General features: G+C 33.7%; 1 protein-coding gene across 1 annotated transcript in view; it reads right to left on the bottom strand.

Moving 5' to 3' along the window:
• Positions 1-23,019, bottom strand: part of LOC126967153 (aminopeptidase N-like) — a 35,874-nt gene continuing 12,855 nt past the window's right edge. The window contains exons 6-16 of the mRNA XM_050811601.1: positions 22,070-22,223; positions 19,322-19,403; positions 16,839-17,022; positions 15,145-15,340; positions 13,788-13,927; positions 11,542-11,676; positions 8,970-9,150; positions 8,177-8,351; positions 3,448-3,594; positions 1,632-1,710; positions 1-451 (exon numbers count right to left, since the gene is read on the bottom strand). Coding sequence (XP_050667558.1) covers positions 233-451; positions 1,632-1,710; positions 3,448-3,594; positions 8,177-8,351; positions 8,970-9,150; positions 11,542-11,676; positions 13,788-13,927; positions 15,145-15,340; positions 16,839-17,022; positions 19,322-19,403; positions 22,070-22,223 — 1,692 coding nt within the window. The 3' untranslated portion in view covers positions 1-232. The remainder of the gene's footprint in view (positions 452-1,631; positions 1,711-3,447; positions 3,595-8,176; positions 8,352-8,969; positions 9,151-11,541; positions 11,677-13,787; positions 13,928-15,144; positions 15,341-16,838; positions 17,023-19,321; positions 19,404-22,069; positions 22,224-23,019) is intronic.

The raw sequence follows: 23,019 nt of genomic DNA, 5'->3' as shown, positions 1-23,019 counted from the left end.
AAATTTTGTACAATATTTATTAATCTGCAAAATATTATTTACAACACGTGCATTTTGTTCCTCTTTTAACAATTGTTTTGTCTATCTAGATGACATTATTGTGAGGCATAACTGTTTCAAACCTTTGCTTTGGCTTATAATTATTATTATTATAAACATTATAGTAAACGTAGAGTAATTTTTAATCTATTGGAATTAATTTAATAGAAAAATCTAATTAACATAAATCTGCCTAACGAATGATAGTAAGAATGACTGAAACAAGGAGAACCAAACTGCAGCCGATCGTGGAAGCGCTGCTTCCGTAGTTCGTGTTGAGCCAGGTGTTAACTTGATTGTAGTAGTTCTCACTCCAAGTGATGGAAGCTGCAATATTCTCTTTGATGGCTGCAACAGATGCCCTCTCGCCCGCTGAGAAGATGTTATTGTACCGCCTTTCAAACTCTTCAATCTAAAAAAAGTTTTAATAAAGGCATTTATTTTCTCATAATTGATTTTTTTTGTGAAAATAAGGGACGAGACAAGCAGAACGTTCAGTTGATGGTATTTGAGACGCCCTGCCTATTTCAATGAAGTGCCGCTCAGGATTCTTGAAAAATCCAAAAATTCTGAGCGGCACTACAACTGCGCTCGTCACCTTGAGACATACGATGTTAAGTCTCATTTGCCCAGTAATTTCACTGTGCGCCCTTCAGATCGAAGCACAGTAATGTTTACACATTACTGCTTCACGTCAGAAATAGCCGTGTTGTGGGTACCCATAATGTAGCCGGCTTCCTGTGCAAAGGAGCCTAACTGGTAACTAATCATAATTGATTCCTTTAGAATTCTTTTTGATGTCATTTCTAATATACTAGACACTACTACCGCTTCGGAAACAAATGGCGCTCTGAGAGAGGAGAAGCGACGCAAGAAACTATCCCAGCATTCTTTTTTTTGCGAATTGTTCATCTAAACATTCTTTTTAATTTGTTATGTTTTAGTTTTCAAACGACTTTTAGTTTCCATCTCTTTTTTTATTGAAGGGGATGTCTAACGAAAATACGAGGCACTTGATTGTATGTAATCACCGCTGTCCATTCTCTCTTGTAACACCAGAGGAATCACAAAAGCGGCTGACCAAGTCGACCTTATAAAGCGTCAAAGAAACGCACACATGAATTCGAAAACCAAAAACAGATTACTATGTGGAGGGCGAGGATCGAACCGTGGGTTCCGTGGTGAGATTACGTTCAACCTATTGCGCCACCGATACTTCTACAAATCTCTCTTATTTCTAGAAATTAAGGTATTTCTTACTCCTTCTTTCTTCTCCGCACATACAACACAATATTTACACTCTGTTATTAATTATCCCCCCAAGAAGTGCCACGATAGAAAAAGAACTACGTCATATTTTTGTTTAAAACGCCATCTAGCGTTAAAGAAACTTACTGCAATCACTTTTCTTTTGTCTATTGGATTGAATGACTTCGATTTATTTTATTTATTATGTAATGTTAGGCATGCATGCTTAAGTATGAACATAATAAGTGCATGCACTTTTCAATTTTGAATTCTTTTGTAAATTGGTAAAATGGAGAATTAATCAAGAAGTATATTTAAACCAAGAAATAGAAGAAAAATATTACTTTTTCTGAGTGTTGTCTGCTCGTCAGTCTTCTGGCGAAGGTGTTCAATATATTTGTAGTTCCAGTTAGCCCTTGCACTCTGAAAAATATGAATTTATTTAAGAAACTTAACAATTGTAAATCAATCCCAGTTTGTGCTATTAACTAGGTTTCCTAAGAGGTGATCTAATTTTACTTACATATATTCATGTTACATATAATTAATCTTAAATTTCAAGGTCATAATTGATAGCATATGAGCGTAAAACATGTCATACGTTAAACATTCTCATGAAATGGTGATGATGCTAAGAATTTTTAACAGTTAAAAATTAAAATAAGACTCCCTAAAACCATAAAACAATATATTGTAGTAACGGAAATGTCAAGCACAGCAGTGAATTTTTTAATAAAAATGAATATATAATATTTGAGATAGCTAAATATCTCTTTTGCAGTTAGACATGATAATCTTTTCTAAGATTTATTTCAGGTTTTAACTTTCCATTAGCTTCTTCATCTCTTATGAAAACGCGTTTATATCTGATTTGCATGACTGATTAACTTCAATTACAAGTAACAAACTTAATAGTATAGAATAATCTAGTCGAATGATTAATAAAAACGGTAATAATGGTATACAACTATAAAGGATTAATTGTCAATGTCCAGTAAAGCGTAGTAAGGATTATTTTTATAATGGGAGAGGATGAGCAGAAATTAACGGGTAGCCTAAAGTGATCACCCCCGCCCGTGTTCTTTCGCAACATTAGAGAAATAATGTTAAATCGACCTGGTATATAATAAGTTACAAAGTTTTGTTTTTATAATCAAACGGTGGACAATCTTGACCGAATTATCTCAAGACATACATCGTTTGTTTCCGTTCTTCCGTTCGAGAGAGTTCTATATGGAGAGTCAACACGGAATATCCAATACCACCATCGTAAACTACATGTTATATCTTAAGACCCATGTTTAATCTATATTATATATATAAATGGAGGTGTGTGTCTCTATATTTCATTTACTGATATAGTAAGAAGACTAAAACGAACAAAACCTTTTGAGTTAGTGTAGTGTTAGTGAATTAGTGTAATACAATATAAATATAGTGATATTATAAAATGAAAGTGGACCAAGCGAAACAAGTATGTAAGGATCGCAAGCAAGTGGAAAGAAGTGGTCTCTGCCTACCCCGACGGCAAAGAGGCGTGATTTTATGTATTATAAATGACACGAACAAAGTGACTTCACCTTAATAGGGACAATAAGAAATGTGTTAATGGACACATTTTTAGTTTAATCTGCAAGTTAAAGTAGAATTACTTATTAGTCTAAGTTAAGGCTAGATTGTAATGCAAGTGGGGCAACATTATTATTACTATATTATTATGTTCTTAACTGAAAGAAAAAATAAAATTTCATTCTGCAGCTAAAACTGCATCTATCTATTCTATGTCACAATAGATACAAGGCTGCCATTTTGCACTATGGTGGTTACAAGTTGAGTAGAAGAAGATACGGGGGTTGAAACATGTGGCTTATTATCATCTAAAATGATTTGAATTGTTTTAGTAAATTGAGATGAGATGATCTAGAGATTTCTAGAATTATTTGAAAAGTTTTATTTTAGTCAAACGAAAATGTTCTAGAATTTTTTTATATGAAAAATTGTGAAATAAGTTGTGATTTATACAAACATTAACAAAATTATAACTATACAATCACAAATGACGGTATTCACAGCTAGTTAGCTTATAAAATTATCATTTTGTTTTTTAGCAAATTAAATCAATTTTAATTAAATCAGTAACCCACGCTGATTGTTACATACCTAGGCTGAATAGCAGCGAAGTTTTCCAAAACGAAGTCCAGCGCCGCTTCCATGTTTTCGGGGCTCGAGTTAGTTACGGACACGACAATAGAGTGCCTGTCTTGTTCTCGAACGGCTGAATTATCGTCAATCACTTGTTTCAAGAAACTGAAAAATAAGAACGATATCGCTGTTTTTATTTATTATTACAAGGAAACATAACAAACTGAACAATATAGGAAGTAATATTAATAAAATATAAATATAGATGCGTCCTAACACATGTTTCACAGATACAATAATAAATAAAAAGGAAAACTCAAATACAGTCACAAATGCACAGAAATAACTAATTTGATTATTATGCATTTGTACAAAAGATGAATGCAAATTAAATTAAACTTGGGTCAACGATAACAATGATTTTAGTTTTAATTCTAAAACGTGTCTGAACACAGCAGGGGAGCACGAAAATATGTCGATGTCTAGAAAACAATTGTTATAAGATTCATACATCCTGTGTAATGGCGCGGGAAACCCAATGTTTGTTCTTGGGGATGATAGCTCAAATTTAATGCATGAGCGGAGAGACCAGGCTGGGACGTGAAAGCCTATGAACGAAAGACTGAGGAGCTCAGAAGAAGTCAGCTCACCAGTACATAATATCTTCTTTAAAGTTACACTCTGTTATAGTGCGGCGCTATCATAACTGTAGAAAGTTATATTCCAGCAACAATTCATTATAGTGGGCTCGGTTTCCTTTTACACAATAATTTAATGTGCGTAAGAACTCTTTTAAATGTTGTTCATCCAAAACATGATTTTTTAACATAACGAAAAACTCTTCATATAGTTCCATCTTTCAAACTAACATCTTATGTTTTATCAATTATAATTAAAATGCACGCTTAACATATACGACTTATACACCTTTACAAGAGGTGCGCTTTTTTATTTCCTGATTACAAAAATGGCAGAACAAGAATATTTATTAATAAGGTTGTATGATTAATAAAGTATTAATGATCGTATGAATGTAGCAATATGTAAAAGAATGTGTACCTAAATGTTACCTATTCGGAATTCTTTTTTGTATTCTATTGAGATTTGAAAAATTTGGAAAATAGTTTTTTTTTCTTTTCTATTTAGTTTTGTGATCGGTATTTTTGGTTACATTTAGAGATTATGGTATGTTCTAAACGCGATGAGAATCGGAGTCTCAAATCAATCAAATAGGTTGGATTTAATATCCTATGAAGAAAGTAAAATATTCAACTAACGTTCATATTTGACAGGTATTAAATTAATGTATCAATCAACATACACTTCAGTTGTAAAGGCGTTATGCAATAGAAAACAAATATTATACTTGTAACAATATTAATAGATAGTAGGAATAAGTTGATATCCAGGTAATTTTTGGTTTTGTATCTCGTTGAATACTATAATTGTCTACTCATAGATAGATGCTCAGTAATCATATTATGTAGCCCATGTGATAAATATCGCTTGTCTAATAATATTCTTTACATAAAACCGACGGATAGGTGTGGCTTCAAGTTGCTAGGTAGTCCTGCCTATGATAGTATTGTTAGACTAATACTGAAGAGAATTATCGTAGAAACAATGACAGGAGGCGTCATCGTGGATGGGATAGCAGGAGACGTCATCGTGGTGGAAAGATAGGAAACTTTATCGTGGATCGGATGGCAGGTGACGTGATCGTAGATTGGATGGCAGGAGTCTTTATCGTGGATGGGATGGCAGGAGACCTTTTCGTAGATGGGTTGGCAGGAGGCGTGATAGTAGATTGGATAGCAGGGAGACTTTATTGTAGATGGGATGGCAGGATTTGTCAGCTGTATTTATCTGTCATCATATAATCTAATTCTTCCTTGTGAATATGATCTATCAGTTTGACGCACTTAATAATAAGCTTCGACACGTGTTAGTAATTATGTATAACATATAAGTATTGTCTAAAGATTGTTGAATGCTACTTAACAGAAAGACACAGATTTGTGATAGAACTTTTTTTAAATAAGTGTTCAACACATGTTTAATCTTTTAATAATAACACACACATCTTTAAATTTATGTTGCATCTGTTATTTTAATGATAATTTGATAAAAAATTATCCAGTTTTTTAATTTATTGTGAACAACTCTGAGGGAAATATTCCCTATATTGTCCAGTAATATTCTCTTATTTACCCAAACCGTCAAATATTTATGTTGGATATTGGATATTTCGTAAAGGTTCGTTTCGACCGGACTAAGAAAACCATTAATATTTTATATGGAAGCTAAAGCCAACACCACACATAACAGTTTATTGCTCAGACAACATCCACGTGTATCGATATCAAAAATTATCTGCTGTGGAAATTAGCCCGCTTCTTATGTGGCTCAGTTAATAAATGAATGTAGGATTTTATCTAAACTTTATTGTTTTCATGATGAGTCAAGTCAAAAGTTCTTATTACAAAAAATAAAAGATAGTTTTGAAATTTAAAATAATGAAGTCATATAGTGCTATTATCTATATATAAAAGAGAATGTATGTTTGTGTGTTCCCTTATAACTCCTAAACTATTCGACCGATCTCAATAAAATCTTTTGTAATAGATTCGTTGAAGCTCAAGGAAGGTTTACGATAAGTAATTTATATGGGAAAACAACGTTTGCCAGGTCAGCTAGTTATAAATAAAGTTTAATCTATACATTTAAATAAAATTGGAGTGTCTGTTTGTAATATTGAAATAACTTGTAAATAACATAGAATTTTTGAGTTTTTCAAGAATCCTGAGCGGCACTGGATTGTAATGGGCAGGGCGTATCAATTACCATCAGCTGAACGTCCTGCTCGTCTCGTCCCTTATTATCATAAAAAAAACTATTTTTTACTACATGTAAATGAATATATACGGTACTTACACTAATATAATTTTTTTTTACAATTTTTGTCTGTCTGTTTGTTCCGGCTAACCTCTGAAATGGCTGGATCGATTCTGACGGGACTTTTATTGGCAGGTAGCTGATGTAATTAAGAGTAACTTAGACTACGTTTATTTCAGAAAAAATCTTTTATTTTAGAAAAATAAAGTAATGTTGCAATTTCCAAGAAACGGTCTAACTCTAAAACTAATTTATATGGCAAACCAACGTTTGCCGGGTCAGCTAGTTAATAAATAAAAGATCGTTTAAAATAATGAAGAAATAAAATAATGAATAGTCAAGTGTTATTATTATAAATAAAGTATAATATAATATAATTCAGCTTTTGATATATTTCTATACATGGATGGCCCAGTATGGATACACGGATAAGTCGTGACTTCATTTTTTATTTCAATATTTTCTGAACCAATCTTTTATTGCAATTGATATATTACATCATAGTATTAAGTCTTATTAGCTTAGTAATTTCACTAGGTACACAATAATGTTAGAATCTTAGATTATGGATTGGCCTCCGCTGCTCTCCAACTAGATACAGCACTACATAAGAACATAGAAAAAGAAAGAATAGCATTTTCATTACGGCAATTCTATACTGTAGTGTGTATTGGCTATTTGTAAAGGTACTAGTGTGCGTGGCATCTTGACACTCAATGGCATCTTTCAAATTTTGTAACTAATTGCGCTTCGTGTTATTTTAAATTGAAATTTAAAAAAAAATACTGATGACATGTGATCCCAGTGTCTTTCTTATTACTTGTAGTACTATTTTTCCGAAGTTTTACTACGCAACCCGGCATTTTAGTTTCAATTATAAGTATAGTTTAAAACGACATGTGGCACATCAACGTCACACTTTGTTAGAGACTGGCTCGAGTACGCCCACTTGGGCGTTATATCAGAGTCCGCACTTTCCTACAATGCCTGCGGTAACTAGTTGGAGCATAGCGGAGACCAATCCTTAACCTCTTGTTTGCTGCGAGAGACCAATGTTTACTACTCTGTTATTTGATTAGCACACAAAATATTAATAGTTTAGTATATAGTATTTTCTTTGAATAACGCGAGTGTTACACATTAAAATAAAACACTTTTAAAGGATTAAAACGCGTGTAATTGTAACGGTTTCACATTAGATGTTTGCGTAAAAGTTACATTTTTATTTTAGTTAACCCGACGTTTCAAGACCTTTCCAGATCTCGTTTTCAGGGGGACTGCAGATGAAGTGTGTCAAAGATAGTATTTGTCATAGTTGTCATTATGAAGTTTAGCGCCAGTTATTTCCTCGGAGGTGGTATTTGCTGTAGTAGTTTAGTATACTCTGGCTAGACAGCGGAAAAAGGTGCCGCTGTACTCATAGAGTGTCTGTTTGTGATATTTACAACATACAACCGCTTTTTACAACATGTATATGAATATATATACCTACACCAAAATAACATATTTTACAATCTTTGTCTGTCTGTCTGTTCTGGCTAATAGCGTAGCTAATGTAATAAGGAGTAACTGAGGCTACTTTTATTTGTAGAAAAATTCTTGTATTTTAGAAAAAAAAAATAATGTTGCAATGTCCAAGAAACGGGGTAACTCTAAAAATAATTTATTTGGCAAAACAACATTTGCCGGGTCAGCTAGTATCAATATAAGATCCAACATATTCCAATATATTCAATCTTTTAGGTAAAACTCTATGACGCAAATATATGTATAGATTAAGATTAAATGGCAAAATAAAGAAACAATTTACTAGAGAGGTAGTATGGAAAATGATAATAATGTTATAACTTACGAATCACGTAGTGTTTCATTGGAAGTACATCCGAGAGAGTTTAGGAGAATTGCTTGAACACTAGAGTCCGAGCTAGTTTGGTACATGTTCCAGAGGAAGTTGAAATTCTCTACGTCACCTCCTCTGAGTCCAGAACAGAATACCACTGTCTGTATGTCAGGGTTTAAGGTAAATGCTGTTGGAAAAAAATATATAATTTATTTGCAAAAGAGGCAAATATTTACACAAATAAACAATAAACGAAACTCAATCAATCAATGTACAAGCCTTTTGTCCTTTACTAATGTATTTCTTAACCATTTTACAAATTTGTTAACACAATATCTCTCAGTTCACTGTGGCTCTTGGAAAAGGCCTTCTCTAACACCTTCAATAGTTTTCTAGCTCTAGCAACTTCTTCAGCTCCTTCAGTGGGTACCGGCTGTTAGTAATTCATCATTATCATCATCAGCCGGAAGACGTCCACTGCTGAACAAAGACCTCCCCCATAGATTTCCACGACGATCGGTCCTGTGCTGCCCATCCATCGTATTTGTATTGTATCTTGTCCACTTTTCTGCCCCACCGGCCATCTGTCCGTCGAACTAAGTGCCCTGCCCACTGCCACTTCAGTTTCGCAATCATTTTGGCTATGTCGGTGGACTTCTCATCTGGTCCATAGTTAGCGACCACGTCTGCGTATCGTAAGTCATCATTGACAATACACACTGGTTGAAAACCTTCGTCTTCAGACACTGCGGTATTTGGGACGAGAAGATTTTACAGAGCTTCCCGAATGATCATGAATACTTACTAGAATTATTTCTAAATTGCTGCAACAGTTCCTGGGCACTGCTGATACACTGCTGATTTCCATTGCGGCAGTTTATATCTAAGATAATGTTACGATGGAATGCTGTCACATGTTCTTCGTTGTCCTTAGCTATGAAACCCAAACTTTCATACAAGGGTGCAGATAGTTCTAGAATGTATTGCTGGAAATAAAATATCGATAATGCATGGAAAAATCCGATGAACAATTATGTGCGAGGCTCCTGCGCAAGATGCCAGATAGATTATGGGTACCACAACGGCGCCTATTTCTGCCGTGAAGCAGTAATGTGTAAACATTATTGTGTTTCGGTGTGAAGGATGCCATAGCTACTGAAATTACTGGGCAAACGACACTAAACATCTTATGTTTTATGACGAGCGCACTTGCAGTCTCTACTCAGAATTTTTGGGGTTTTTCAAGAATCCTGAGCGACACTGAATGCAATGTACAGGGCGTATCAATTACCATCAGCTGAACGTCCTTCTCGAGTCATCAGTTATTTTCATAAAAAAAATGTTATAAATTTGATGTGTACATCTGTAGTATTGGTCAATAATTATGCGGATTTTTAACATGGAATCTCATATGTGTGGATGTTCGGGATCGGTGAAATTTACATTTTTCTTCATTAGTGTTATTATGCTCTAATGACCATTATACGTAAACTAATTAACACTTTAAATTAAGGTTATTGTTATTATAATATAATATATTATCTGTTTGTCCTCACAAAAATATGTTACAAGTGGAAGCTCAGGACCATTGCCGACTTTCTAAGAAGACCTGCAAATTTTTTTTTAGAGTCCGTACTTGACACTAAAAATATAATATTGAAGTTATTAACATAATTTTGGAATCTCCATGGCTTTAAAGGATGTTCCGAAGACATATTTATTTAAAGCCATATAAATTATATTATGCTACCTAGCTTACCATCGAGGTTTATACTGGTGATCTAGATTTCCACCGTTAATCCACTTTCCAAGAATATTTTTCTACTTATGGGATATTTCACGCTCGTAGGAACTATATTGTTGTGCAAGAGTGCATGCGAGATGATGTTTCTACCATATTTATATATATACAATATATATACTTTTTAAGTCACATATACATATATAGTATATATATATATACGTGACTTAAAAAGTATGATTTCAGTTTTCTCTTAATATTACGTGGATTTATACTGTCTTCGCGACTCATTGCGTGACCGTTTTAAAAATAATATCCGGGCGACCGAGCCTTGCTCGCTTTTGGGGCTTATTTCACGCTCGTAGGAACTATATTGTTGTGCAAGAGTGCATGCGAGATGATGTTTCTACCATATTTATATATATATATATATATGTGACTTAAAAAGTATGATTTCAGTTTTCTCTTAATATTACGTGAATTTATACTGTCTTCGCGACTCATTGCGTGACCGTTTTAAAAATAATATCCGGACGACCGAGCCTTGCTCGGATTTTTCAGGATGTACAAAACTTGAACAAAAAAAAACTAATAGAACACCTGGATTCAGACCGGGGTCTTCTGCATTCCGGATCACCCAAAGTCCCATCTGAGCTATTATAGTCTTGTATATAGTTTTCACTTCGTGATGACCACGACCGCTCTATCAAGAGTGTAACGACCTTTACTTTGTATACTAATGTTATTGTAGCTGTTTTTCATTAAAACACGGATAAAACTACATTTTTTTTAAATTGAAACCTAGCTAGATCGATTTATCGCCCCCGAAACTACCTCTATACTAAATTTTATGAAAATCGTTGGAGCCGTTTCCAAGATTCAGATTACATACATATATATATACAAGAATTGCTCGTTTAATGATATTAGATAAATATTTTAACAGTAACTTCCCAACATATTTATGCAAATTTCTTGTACACGCATAGAAACAAAGATAATCTACTGAAAAGAAATGATATACATAACTTTAATACAAGATACAAGAATAAATTCTTGATTCCAAGATACCGACTACAAAAACTTAACGATTCTTTCATGGGAAACTCTGTGCATTTCTATAACAAACTACCATCAAAAGTGACAGAGCTATCAATTCGTCATTTCAAATCTTATAATAAAAAACATTTAATTAGGGAAGCCTATTATAGAATAGATGATTTTATAAATGCCAAGATAGCCTGGCCAGATGTCGCTCCATCTCGCAATGACAGCTTGACAATACCTTAGGTTCTTGTAATCCGGTGTAGAGCTATGACTAGTTTTCGTATAATATAGTGCAATAGTATAATTATGGATACAACTTTGTATTTTTGTATATTAGAATAATTTATTTTGTGACGATTCAATGTGATCCTCGAAATTTTATTGAATAAAGATATTCTGATTCTAATTCCCTCATGTTCTGTATATCTGTAGGTTATACATTAATTAGGCGAGGAACTAGGTAAGCATTCGTGCGTTCGGCATATCTATTGAGCGCATAAACGGCTCCAAATGACGGCCCACGTGGATACAGGATGTTGTACTTTATCCCTATATATATTATATTTAATCTAATAAAGAATAAGATTACCTGAAAGAGCTCGTAGACAGGTGTTGAACTGAGAACGACATCTAAATAATTAAATGCTGCATTAGCCGCTCCCCACGCAATGTAGTCACTCTCATTTGTCAAGTAACGCGATACTTCGAAAGCGTATTCGTAATTCTGTAAACAAACTTGGTCTTTCAATGATGAAAGATTTGATGATGATTTCTTTCGGTCTGAAGGTAACTAGTGAAATTACTAGGTAAATGAGACTTAACATCTTATGGGTACCATAACAGCGCCTATTTCTACCATGAACCAGTAAAGTGTAAGCATTATTGTGTTTCGGTCTGAAAGGCGCCTGTGATATTACTGGGCAAATGAGACATAACATCATATGTCTCAAGGTGACCAGCGTAATTGTAGTGCCGCTCAAAATCTTTGGGTTATCCAAGAATCCTGAGCAGCACTGCATTGTATTTGGTAGGGTATATCAATTACCATCAGCTGAACGTACTGCTCGTCTCGTCCCTTATTTTCATAAAAAAATAGATGAATTTGGCTTTTCAAATGATTTCTATTGCTTCTTACAAATTATCGGATAAAGAAAAGAATAATTTTGTTTTTCGTTTCGCGTGTTTGTTTAAGAACACACGATATTTGTTTGAACTTCATTAAGGTGAGGATAATAATTCGATAAATAACATGTTTTTTGTTCTTTGTTCATGAAAATAATAACATTTAAAATATAATTGTACAAGCTGACCGGACAAACGTTATTCTATTCGTAATAAAAATAACTATTAGGGGTAGAATTTCGTTAAATCCTAAAGTAAGTTCTTAGCTGACTTCTTCTGGGCGAAAGGAATATTCCTACCAAATTTCAACCCCCTTATTCATAATAGTCCGCTAACTTTAAACAGCTGCTAAGGAGTGTTTTTTCTCATTCTGACTTAGGTCAATAGAAGAAGACAGAGTGAGAATTAGCAATGCTTTACGTTAGCAGACTATAATGAATAAGGGGGCAAGTCTTTACGCCTTATGGTTCCAGAGATATCGTGACGAGTCAATATATTAGTAGAAATCTCTTATAGATATATAGATCTCAATTAATCGTCATTAATTGTATCGTACTCTTTAAATGAAACAATAGGTTTGAGGTAGCTAAAATATGAAATAATTTTAATTTAAGATTTGCTTAAAAAAAAACACCCTGTAATGTTCTATATTATCATGTTATTTTCTTTTCGATCATTCAATATATTCAAACCGACTCGAGCTGACTTCACCTGAATGAGCGTAACATAGCCGATTGTGGCAGCTCAACTGCCTCGTCTTCATGAGCCTCTCCAACTAGCGAAGGTTGGCAAATGAAAGAAGAAGGTTGAAGTTTGTCCTTGTAATTCTTTTTTTATAGAAAGAGGAGGACAAACGAGCGTACACCTTGTGTTAAGTGATCACCGCCGCCCACATTCTCTTGCAACACCAGAGGAATCACAGGAGCGTTAATGGTCATAAAGTGCACCTTGCACGCGCTTTGTTTGAAGGTACCCATGTCGTATCGTCCCAGAAACACCGCACAAGGAAGCACATTCTACAGCTTTGTAGTACATTGAAGAAAGCTCCTTAAAAAGCTCACAGTGGAGGACCGCCACACATCCCGATGGTGGGGATGATATCCTTATTAATAGCGTGTTGTGCGAAGATGGAATTCGCCGGCAGGAATTAGGTGAAACTGCTCTTCAGAACACTCCCCGTGATAAATGGGGTAGAAGACGAACAATGAAGCGACGTCTCTACGCAACGCTAAGTGATCCAGCCGTTCACGGAGCACTGTGTCGCTGACTGTCAAATGGATCGAGCTGATAATGGGGTGTGCTAGACCAGAGATGACAGCAATACTCCTTATGTGGCCAGTTCTGCGGTTTGTAGAGCGCTACAATGTGGACTGTCTTGAAGTATTGCGGTGCTCTATTTATGACGCCCATTAGCTTATGACAATTTATTTTAGACAGTAATACTAAATTTTTTAACTCATCATAATTCATTTACAATTGCTATAATTACACATAATTCATACCATACCCTGTTCCTATACTTTTTTCAACTTTTCTCCCATAAGAGATGATATTCCTTACCTCTACCCTCCATAAAGGAAACGTAAGATTTTTATCTGTTAATTTTACCAAACCATATCGTTTGTTACTGATTTATAATCCGTGACTTAGATTACAGTTCTCTAATAATAGTTATTGGTTTACATTTGATTATGTATGTACTAATAAACTTACCAGACGACCATTTCTTGCTAAATTGAAGGCGTCATCAATTATTTGAGCTCTATTCAACAAATGAATGTCCTCGTGTGATCGCAAAAGTACATTAGCCAATGCTCTCCAGTTAACCGTATCGTAATTAACTCTGTAATACCCTTAAATAATAACAGTTATTAATTGATATATACAATTATTTACTAAGATTACTTTAGAAAATGTATGAAGTGTTTGAAAAATGAAATACTTATGTATTTTTATAGCAGTAAATGAAGAAACGAGTACATAATCTATGACAGTATGATCAAACGTTACGATTGGATCGAAAACTAACAAACTAGAAATAAAAAAATATACATGCAACTATTGTGTTCAAAATTACCTTAATTACTACAGAATAATTAATGTTATTTGGCACTGTCGTAAATCCTACTACTTCTGGACAGCCTGGGACTAAATTATGATTATTTTATAGCAATAGCAATGTCAGTACAATAATGTATATTTTATTAAAACGAATGCTGGGAGAGTTTCTTGCTCCGCTTCTTCTCTCTCGGAGCGCCATTTGTTTCCAAAGTGGTAGTAGTATCTAGTATAATAGAAATGACATCACAAAGGAATCTAAAGGAGTCAATTTTGAGAAAATAAATGCCTTTTTAATCTATATATATAATGAAAATGGTCTTTGTTTGAGGCTCAATCACGCCTAAACCACTGATCGTATCGACATGAAACTACCATCATTAGATGCGAAATTTATCCTAGATGGTTTATGGCTTATTTTAAGAATTCCAACGTTCCTTTCGTTTAAAATTCGTCCAGCGAAGCGGGTGGGAACGGCTATTTAATTTATATATATAATGTAGTTACAATACGGGCTCTCGAGCTATGGAAGAACTTATAATAGCCACATACACTGAATATACACTTTGCAACTTAGAATAGTTAAAAATATTGTTCCAAAAAATATATGTCGTAATAAAACTACCTTACCATCAACAGAGAACAAAAATAACACAAACGTAAAGAACAAACAACAAACGTAACAAAACGAAAATTGAAGGGTAAATAAGTATGCGGTAAGAAGTTGGATTGTTTGTAATTTAGTATAATAAGTTTGTAAAAATTAGAATAAGTGTTTAATGTTCATAATTGTAATAAATGTATTGAAGTCATATTGTAATTAGTTTGAAGTACTGATATTATGTCATATAGTATTTTTTTAGTTTTCTCTTTGTTATTTGTAACATGCGACGAGTGTAGTACACGGTAAAATCCGAATGGGTTTATATTTGTACTTAAATTTAAGTAAAATACTTTTTTTTGTGTGTAAAGTAAAATAAATAAATAAAAAATAATAATAAAATAAATTTACCAGTTTGTTGTTTATTAACTATATACCATTCAGCATCAGAAAGGCCTGGAATGTCGACGGCTAGTGCTGGGCTATTTGGTAACACCCAAGCCTGAGGCCTGGTATCCTCAAAGTCAATGTTGCTTGAAAGAACCCAGTTGACAGGTACGTGCCAGTTGTCAGACGATTTAAGTGACGAGTCAGTTAAAAAGCGTTCCTGTGGTACAGAAAATAAACGTTTTAAAACGTATAGATTGATTGATCGTACCTTTGCAGAAAGCGATGTAAATTACAATTCTTATTATTTCCTGGAAAAAGTTCTTTACACTTTCACCATTAACTGGGTTAACGTCAATAAGATTGTTGATTTACTTAAGTAATGGAAAACGTCGCTCCAGATCATTGTTTACAATGGGCGTAACTCCTGCGGGATCAAGGAGAAATGGAAAATAAAAGATGGATCTGTATTTTGTGCGTCTGTCAAAACATTTTATGTAAAAAACGTGTGGAGGAATAAAGATGAAATAATAATTAAATTCTTAGACCCGCAGTAAATTTGTAAAGAATCAAGCTTTTTAATTTTAACTATCAAAGAAAATCATGACATAACAAACAGTTGGTTTAATAAATGCTTTGCGAATAAGAAGTGTCTTTGATTAATAAGAAAACAAAAATTGTTATTAGTGTTTCATCGACACCTATGCTTTAAATCCTATAATAAAGAATCTGAAACAGTTAGCTTATTGCCAACATTTAAACACCCAATGTCCTAATAACCATTACATCATCCAAACGACTGTTGTAATGAAATTCAGTACAACATTATATCATTCGTTTTCATAACAACACTCGTTCTGGTGATGTAATGGTTACTAGGACTGGCTTTTTTAATGTTAGCAGTAAGCTAACTGTTTCAGAATCTTTTATAGAGGATTCATATTCTGGGTGTAGATAAAGTCTTGTATGCAACTGTTGACACTTAGGTATTAAAACACTCATGTGATACTACTATCACATTCGTGTTACCCCTTATTACACAACAGTTGCTTATATAACTATAACGTCACTCTCAAAGACAGAGAAGACTCATTGCGCTCAATTCAAAAACAACTGTGATAACAAAACACAATGCGCTGTGGCTATTTTCATCTACATTATGAAATTCCTTTTATTTTTCTCATAAAATGATCACGATGCGTTGTATGAACTAATGAAACATAACATACTTTTTCAATGAACGATTCAAATATTAAACAAAAACTCAAAATCAAATATTATTATTTATAAAAATATCACTCGGTGAACGTCATAATCTCCCCATTTAAAAAAAGATTTGCTTATTCATTAAATAGTCTTGAGACGTTTGTTTTTATAAACAAGCCGAAACACTTCAAAAGCAATAAATTTTATTGTAACCCGAGCCCGTTGACCTTGGCGTCGGTACCGCGCGGCGGCTTAAGACTGCCATGGGCGCCACGCGCTTTGTGGCAGCTTGGCCACTGACGGGTTATTAAAAAACACTGTTTACTTCTTACCTAATTCTGTATAATACTTTAAAAAATAAGTTTTGTGCATGCTATGTTTATTTGTAAGTACTCTTAAGTATAAGTTATTAATAGTTATAGTATGATTAATTTTACAATTGTAATAAAAACTAGTTTGTGATATCAATTTATGTTTTAAGTAACACCAAGTAAACGAAAACATGTTTATACCTGATGAATAGATAGAGATTGTGCAGTAGGTGCCTGTCGTTCCACAGTTAGGACAGGAAAACCGCCTTGTGTTGTCCAGCGATTCATGACCGTCGATATATTGAAAGGAATACTGTGCGCTGAGTTATCCAAAACATACTGGAGTGATTCGTACAAATCTGGAGGAGTTACTGCCCGACGAGAGCTAAAAGAAATAAATAGGTTGAAGAAAACATAACTGATTAGAATAGATTAATAGATATATAATACTAGGTGAACCGACAGACGTTGTTCTGTAGATAATAAAAAAAATACTGTTTTATAGGAATTTGCCAATATTTTCAACCATCAAGAATGCTCCCTGTTGTAATGTTGTTAACTATAATGAAATTGTTTCAAAGCAGCATTGTCAAACCGTGCGTCACTATATTCTCTCATAGAAAATATGTCCATAGAATACAAATTTTGAAAATAAAAATAATTATGGGTCCCAAATCGAAATAAAAACTATCCTATCTCTCAAGTTGGACCAAACTGCATTCCATGAAGTAAACCCCATTTAAATCCGTTCATTAGTTTAGGAGTCCATCGCGGACAAACAACGTGTCACGTAATTTGTATATATTAAGATTATAGACAGATATACTTAGTCCACAAATTTTCATCACGAATTTTTTTAACATAGACCCTGCTATTCTAATGGTCCTTTAACACCACTTTTTGGATTCATGTACCGGATGCTATATCCCCATTTACGATCTGTTTATGGTGTTCAGTATTGTAGTACATTATTTTGGTCTACGAGCGTAGAGTTGCCTGCGTTTGAAATGTAAACGCAAAAACGTGTTTATTGAGGAAATCATATAAGAAACCTCTAAAAGTAACAATGTTTTTCTACTATATTATACATGTATTATACATTAATAACCTTTCTCTTGAATCACTCTATCAATTAAAAAAAAACCGCATACAAATGATTTGAGTTTTCTTTAGTGTTAATTCAGCCAATGTTTGTCTTTAAACAATTCGACACGTGTTTCTCCTCTACACGAGGCATCCTCAGGACGTGTTGTGTCGCCAAAATTGAGTCTCATGCTAGATTAATATTGGCGGAATTAACACTAAAGAAAACTCAAATCATTTGTATGCGGTTTTTTTTTAATTGATAGAGTGATTCAAGAGAAAGGTTAATATGTATAATACATGTATAATATAGTAGAAAAACAATGTTTATAATTATGGATTTCCGCAAAGTAACGCCTACTTCAATAAATTTTCTTAAAAACCGCATCAAAAAAAAAAAAAGATCTAAGCATACAAAGCGACAGACAGTGGGAAGCGACTTTGTTTCATACTATGTGAAAGCTAAAAGCAAACAAATACCAAGTTAATATGCAAGAACTCAAGTATACTCACTATGTTGCTGATGTTGAGAAATATGAATGCTGATGAACATATAATTAATATTTATTCCAATTGGACTGTTTACCTCACGAAGACAAAACATACACATAAGAAATATCACATACATACAAAGAAAGCACAATCAACAACGGCACCAAAACATGTCCCTATCAACAATTTTACATTATATTATAATGAAAAGCAAATAATTAAATAGCCGACTAGATTATGGGTACCAACGGCCCCAATTTCTGCCGTTATGTGTAAACATTACTGTGTTTCGGTCTGAAGGGCGCCGTAGCTAGTGAAATTACTGGGCAAATGAGACTTAATATCTTATGTCTCAAGTTGACGAGCGCAATCGTAGTGCCACTCAGAATTTTTGGGTTTTTCAAGAATCCTGACCGGCACTGCATTGTAATGGGCACGTCGTATCAATTACCATCAGCTGAAAGTCCTGCTCGTCCTTATTTTAATAAAAAAAACTTCACACACCAGCTATACCAAAAGGACATATTATTTGAGTTTATCTAGAATATATATAGAATCGATCGTTGAAATAAAAGACAAACCCCAAAATGACGATACAGATGTAAGCGTAATTTATAGAGCTTCACACAATAAAATTATAAAACATTCTTAAAATAATGTTAAATTCATATTTAAAATACTTATTTTCCGTTCAAGTAAACAAGTTTCGCACGACACGCCACAAGTTAGGATATCATCCCCACCATCTGGATGTGTGGTGGTCCTCCACATTGCGCTTTCAAGGAGCTTTCTTCCACGTACTACAAAGCTGTAGAATGAGCTTCCTTGTGCGGGGTTTCTGGGACGATACAGCATGTGTACCTTCTAAAAAACGCGTAAACATTCCTTGATGGCCGTCAACGCTCCTGTGATTCCTGCGGTGTTGCAAGAGAATGTGGGCGGCGGTGAGCACTTAACACCATGAAAAAAAGGTAGAAAACATAAATATGAATTTTATGACCATCGGACTTTAGTTCTCTGAGTTCTGCTATTAGAAATATGAATACTGCCTTTGTTTATTTATTAAGTTGATGTTGTAATTATTGAAAAAGATTGACATGAAGACTTACAATGATCGAAGGTAGTGCACAAGACCCTGTCGGAAGATTTCCGGTGTCAGGAAGTGCTGCATCATACGAATTACAGATCCAGCTATAAATAAATAAAAACTCACAATGTTACTGTTTCACAATACACAGGATAATATTATACTAATGACATTCAAACAAATACCAATCCAACTATACATACATTTATTTTAATAATCACACAAGCTATTGTTTGACAAAAATAAAAAAATACGATTTATTAATAACGGAATAGAAATGTATTTTCTTTTGCGTGTTATAAGCCGACTTATAAAATGTATTTTAAACAAGGAAATAACTTCTTTAAGAGGCAAAATGAAGGAAGAAAAGCAGTTACCAATGAGAAAAACCCCTTTTGTTATTAATAGAAAAGCAGGGCAAATATCGTACTGGCTTGGAAACTCACTAATCATTATCGATTGTAAGGTTGTTGAACAATTAAGATTTTTTTAAGAATAATTAACAACATTATTCTTGCTCATTTTTAATAGCTAGTTATATTTTATTTTTAAATTTATAAACTACAATTTCTAAGAACAATTGTTATTTATTTTTAAATTATTATATCAATTAAATAAATTTAAAGTATTAATTTGTATCAAACTTCGTAGACGATGCGGGATTCAAGACGTCCTGATGCCGCATGATACGTTAATCTTGGTTTGTTTGTTCAATCTTATAACTAAATTGTCCAACAATTAATTTTATAAAAACAAAAAACGTATTATAATACAAAAAAAAATTAACTGCTCTGTTTATTTTGTTAACTCTCAGATTATCAATGATAAGAATGTACGTACTGGCAAATGTACAAATTTGACATTTAATTTCATTTTCATCTAATATAAAGCGATACTTGAGCCGCTGTATGAAAATAAAGAAATAATCATTCCTAAAACTAGTTTTTTTTATGAAAATGAGGAACGTGACGAGTAGGATGTTCAGCTGATGGTAATTGATACGCCCTTCCATCAAAAACTGCAAAAACCCAAAAATTCTGAGCGGCACTACAATTGCGCTCATTACCTTGAGACGTAAGATGTTAACTATCATTTGCCCAGTATTTTCACTACCTACGGCGAGCTTCAGACCAAAACACAGAATGCTTACACATTACTGCTTCACAGCAGAAATAGGCGCCGTTGAGGTACCCATAATCTAGCTGGCATCTTATCCAGAGGAGCCTCCCACTGGTTCAAACTATCTATCATGATTCTACCCCGAGATTTATTATTATTGACCTATAGCCCAGTGGTGGGTGACCCTGCCTACTAAACTAGAGGTCCCGGGTTCGAATCCCGGTAGGCGCAATTATTTATATGATGAATATGAATGTTGGTTTCAAAGTCATGGATGTTTATTTGTATTTATGTTTAAGTAAGTATATTGTATTAAATATATCGTTGTCTTGTACCCATGGTACAGGCTATGCCTAATTTGGAGCAAGATAATTTGTGTAAGAGTGTTTCAATATTATTATAATCCGTTTGAGCTGCATAGAAACATTTAAACAGATTGTATTTCACAGCAAGTTGAGAATAATAATAGAATTAAAGTAATCTTAGGAATATTATATTCATATTTAAATACATTACATTATTCTTATACAGAACTAACAACTTCATAATAGGAATATAAATAAATAATGTACTGTTCTAAGTAAAAGCTGTGTACCTTATTCTTGATAATTTATTCTGATAATATTAAGGAGATAGAAAGTTTGGAGTTAATATTTAATTTAAGCTATCCTAGTTTTTGTTTCAATTTTAATGATTAAACAATAAATTTAAAGTAAACAGCTTTGGCCAACGAATACAAAACTTTACTTACATAAAATATGCTTTTTTTAGCGAATTTTATTCGGATTCTTAAAGAAATTTGCAACTATTACATTTATACTACAAACATATGCACTAGCAAATAGTAAAAAATGCGTTTTAATACGCTGTTAAAATTATCTCTATTTTGCTTATATTTCTAAAATAAAATCAATCGGTACTTATGAGGTAGCTTTTTAGGTGGGGTTTGACCTGTTTCGGCGATATATCTAATATATAAAATTCTCATGTCGCGGTGTTTGTAGTTAAACTCCTTCGAAACGGCTTGACCGATTCTCATGAAATTTCGAGTGCAGGCTGGGTAGGTCTGCGCATCGGACAACATCTATTTTTCATCCCCTAAATGTAAAGGGTGGTCCACAAGAAATTTTTTTGTCATTTTTTTTTTGATTATGAGTCAGCATTAAAAAATACATACAACTTCAAATTTTATAACAAAAAACATATCTATGAATTTCATATTTATTCGTTAACGTAGAAGAAGTGTCATTATACAAATGATTTAAGTTTTCTTTAGTGTTAATTCCGCCAATATTTGTTTCCAAAACAATTCGACACCTGTTTCGCCCCTACACGAGGCATCCTCAGGACGTGTTGTCTCGCCAAAATCTGGCACTGGCAGAGTCTCGTGTTCAAAAATCATTTGTATAAGTATGGATTTCCGAAAAGTAACGCCTAATTCAATAAATTTTCTAGTAGTATCATTTGTACGAAAGTCCCAGGAGAAGCTTTCCCGATTTTAGTGTAAACGTATAACATTATGGCCTTCGAAATATTGATCTTTTTTTTGTATTTTTATAATTTATTTTAACCGTTTTAGCTCCAAATAAAAAAAATACATGTTGTAATTATACGTTACTGTAAAGTCCCAAAAAATGTCTAAAAGTCTTACATTTCTGATAGGCAACAGCATTGAACGTGCCAATTATCTGCGAGGGTGTGAACACTGGATGTGTCATAGGGTTCACGCTGAGAACAGCATCGCTTTGGAAGACATTCTGTAGTAGCAGAACATATTGGTCCATCATACGCCACCCTGGCAGCACCTGTTTGAAACAGCAGCTTACTTAAGCAATAATAGTCCTTAACCTATATACAATAAAAACAATAAGGCGCCGGGTGATGATGGAATTACAGCCGAGCTTCTGAGAGCTAGTGGTACTCCTGTGCTGAAGATCCTGTAGAAGCTATGCAATTCCGTCATCAAAAAGAGTGCTTTTGAAGAACTATAGGCCCATATCACTTCTGAGCCATGTATATAAGCTGCTTTAATACAAAAATTAATTAAAATGGGGCCCCCATATTGAAGAATTTGGCGAACAGACTTAGTTCTGCAGCATACGCGGTTAAAAAGATTAGATAATTAACTGACATAGATACGGCGCGACTAGTATACTTTAGTTACTTCCATAGTATTATGTCCTATGGTATATTGCTGTGGGGCAGCGCTGCCGATATTAATACAATATTTGTGCTGCAGAAGAGGGCTATTCGCGCTATTTATAACCTAGGCCCTAAGGAATCATTGAGAGCAAAATTCAAAGAAATTAACATCTTGACTGTTGCTTCTCAATATATTCTTGATAATGTAATGTATGTTCATAGGCACATAAGTGAATTTGCCAGAAACTGTCATAACCATAATGTTAACACCAGGAACAGACAAAAGCTTATAATGCCTACTACTCGACTAAGTCGAGTTAACAAGTCTTTTGTGGGGCGATGTATATGCTTTTACAACAGGATCCCAGAAAATGTTCAAAACAAAAGTATTACGTTATTCAAAAGGATTGTTAGAAAACGTTTGTGTGGTAAAGGTTACTATAACATAAATGACTTTCT

This window comes from Leptidea sinapis, chromosome 12 (genome assembly GCF_905404315.1).
Source record: "Leptidea sinapis chromosome 12, ilLepSina1.1, whole genome shotgun sequence".
Classification (NCBI taxonomy): domain Eukaryota; kingdom Metazoa; phylum Arthropoda; class Insecta; order Lepidoptera; family Pieridae; genus Leptidea; species Leptidea sinapis.
The sequence above is the reverse complement of the archived record's forward strand: the minus strand, read 5'-3'. Positions and strand labels throughout refer to the sequence as shown.